Source organism: Triticum aestivum, chromosome 7B (genome assembly GCF_018294505.1).
Source record: "Triticum aestivum cultivar Chinese Spring chromosome 7B, IWGSC CS RefSeq v2.1, whole genome shotgun sequence".
Classification (NCBI taxonomy): Eukaryota; Viridiplantae; Streptophyta; class Magnoliopsida; order Poales; family Poaceae; genus Triticum; species Triticum aestivum.
The window spans coordinates 706755247-706758055 of record NC_057813.1 but is presented as its reverse complement, the minus strand read 5'-3'; the positions used below and the strand labels follow the sequence as shown (position 1 = coordinate 706758055).

The 2809-nt window shown below is 45.4% G+C and overlaps 1 protein-coding gene across 1 annotated transcript; it reads left to right on the top strand.

Annotated features, from left to right (window-relative positions):
- The first annotated feature begins 662 nt into the window (after positions 1–662).
- LOC123160680 (uncharacterized) lies at positions 663–1399 on the top strand. Its single transcript, XM_044578529.1, has one exon. The coding sequence runs from the start codon at positions 740–742 to the stop codon at positions 1202–1204; it is 465 nt and encodes a 154-aa protein (XP_044434464.1). The 5' UTR covers positions 663–739; the 3' UTR covers positions 1205–1399.
- The last annotated feature ends 1410 nt before the right edge of the window (positions 1400–2809 follow it).

Genomic DNA, 2809 nt, shown 5'->3' with positions numbered 1-2809 from the left:
TTTTTTCCTGAAAGTTTTAAAGATGTTCATGTTTCCAAAAAATGTTTAGTAAATTCTAAATATGCTGACAGTTAGAAGTGTTGAAAATTTCATAAAAGGTACATTGTTTCAAATAATGTTCCAGAAACTTTTAAAAGAGTTTGTGTTTTCAATAATTGTTGCTGAAATTTTATAAAAATGTTCATAATTTCACAAAATGTTCCAGAAACTTTAGAAAATGTTTGTGTTTTCAATAAATGTTCCTGAAATAGTATGGAAATGATCATAATTTCAAAAAATGTTCATATTTTGAAAATATGTGAATGAGACTGGCATCGAGAGACAAAATCCCAACCAAATATGACTTTTCTCCTTGAAAGATGACTGGCCCAACGAAGCTAGTCTGACTTATCTCTCTTTCTTTGTTCCCTCAAAAAACATCTCTCTTTCTCTGTTGCCCTAAAAAAATCTCTCTTTCTCTGTCGTTCTCAAAAAAATAATCTCTCTTTCTCTGTTTCAGAAAGAAAAAAAAAGGAAGTGATGAGGGCCCAGCCAGCCCAGCCCAATGAACGAGTATGATGGAAGAGGACGGTCCGGCCAGGCCCGACTCCAACCCGAGTGTTCGCCTAGAAATATATACGCCAGCCGCCGCCGCCTTCTCTCGTTTTCGTTCAGAAGAAGATCATCCAGCGAGGCAGACAGAGAAATCCACCAAACCCTAAACCAACAAGGAGAGGAGAGAAGCGGAGCGGATCCGGCGATGGGTTTCCCCTTGACCCCGTTCCAGACGGAGAAGGAGGAGGCGCCGATCCTCAAGGTCAAGGTGAAGAAGGCCAAGCCGGAGGTCAAGGCCAAGGTGGAGTTGAGGACCCTCACCACGGCGGAGGAGGAGGCGCTCATCAAGTTCGTGGCGCTGCTGGAGAAGGAGGAGGACTTCCTCGACGCCAAGGCGGAGAAGGAGGCGGGGTGTGGCTCCAAGAGGAAGCCGGAGTTGGAGCGGGACGAGGAGGGGGCAGCGTTCGTGGCGTGGATCGAGTCCACGAAGCCACCGACAGACCAAGTGGAATACTCGGATGGGGATGTGTCGGACGGCTACGACGACGCGGAAGCCAACATCGGCAGGGTCATGTCGCGGTATGAGCGCCACGTTCAGGCCAACAACGCTCGCTGGCCTTTCTTAATTGCTGGGGCCCAAATCAAATCCCCTGAAGATGCTGAGCAATGATAAGATGATGAAACTCATCCGTGCTCCAAGAACCTGACTGGAAATTTCCTACTGCCTTCAAGGTCTACTGTGCCGCGTTATATGTGTAGTACAACCATACCCTAGTAGTACTAGATCCTAACATTATTATTGTTTGGAGACCGAGCACGTAGCCTCAAAATCAGATAAAGATGTCTCCGACAAAGATATGTTGTTTTCTACCAGTCCAAAGCTGATACTCCCGAGCTTCCATGCTAGTATTATGCAAGTTGGTTATAAGACTACCTTGTTACAAAGCAAGCCCGGAAGAGGCGCTACATTCTGAAATAGGGCCAAGTCTCATTTAGCTTTGTTCCATAGACATTCTGATTTTTTTTTCTCCCTTGGTAGGATGGTTGCTTTTCTTCAGCGGTGTCCTGTTAAAGCAAAAGGATTTTAGTTTCACTTGCCATCAATACCCCCTCAAGGCCTAGGTGAGATGCATGGTTGATTTCCTGTTACCTGACCACCATGAGAGAGTATATGAACCCTGTTACTCTTGTTGTTTGTTCATAAGTAAAAGAAAAAGAAAAAGGCATTGTTTGCGAGAAACAATGATCCTGCATTCAGCTAATTGCTTCAGCATTGTTAAACAACTAAAAGTGATGAGGAAAAGAAAGACCAAGAAACATTATAAGAACACGACTGGTACCGTGAATTTCAGCGCTCCTTGGTGACGGTTACATAACTTATGCTTTCGATTAGTGGAGTGGTAAGATGAGCAGTATGTAATTGCAGAAGATGCACCTAGTAGTCCGGGAGTATTTGACAAAAAAACTACCACATTTCACGTCACTGTCCCATAGAACTACCACATTTTAAAAAGTGACCGAAAACTATATATTAGTACTAATTTTGTGACGAAAAACTACCAAATTGAGTTGATGACCTTTTTTATGATTTTAAACCTGTTTATGACATGCGGGACCCACGTGTCAGAGACCCTCACCACGGAGGAGGCGCTCATCAAGTTCGTGGCGGAGCTGGAGAAGGAGGAGGCGTTCCTCGACGCCAAGGCGGAGGCGGAAAGCAGGCGGGGTGTGGCTCCAAGAGAAAGCCAGAGTTGGAGCGGGACGAGGAGGGGGCGGCGTTCGTTGCGCGGGTGGAGGCCATGAAGCCACTGACGGACGACGTGGAATACTCGGATGGGGACGTGTCGGACGGCTACGACTCGGAGGACGACCCGGAAACCAACTTCGGCAGGGTTATGGCGCGGTATGAGCGGCACATTCAGGCCAACAACGCTCGCTAGCCTTTTTTTAATTGGTGGGGGCCTAATCCCATGAAGATGCTGACCAATGATAAGATGAGGAAACTCATTCGTGCTCTGAGAACCTGACTGGAAATTTCCAAGGTCTATTGTGCCGCGTTATGTGTATATCAATTATCAACCCAAGTAGATCCTAACATTGTTTTGTTGGAGCAGGATGATGAAGCCTCGATAAAGATACTATGTTGTTTTCCATCAGTCCAAAGCGGTTACTCCCCAGCTTCCATGCTAGTATTATCTACTCCATCCGTTCCAAAATAGATGACTCAACTTTGTACTAACTTTAGTAAAATTAGTACAAAGTTGAGTCATCTATT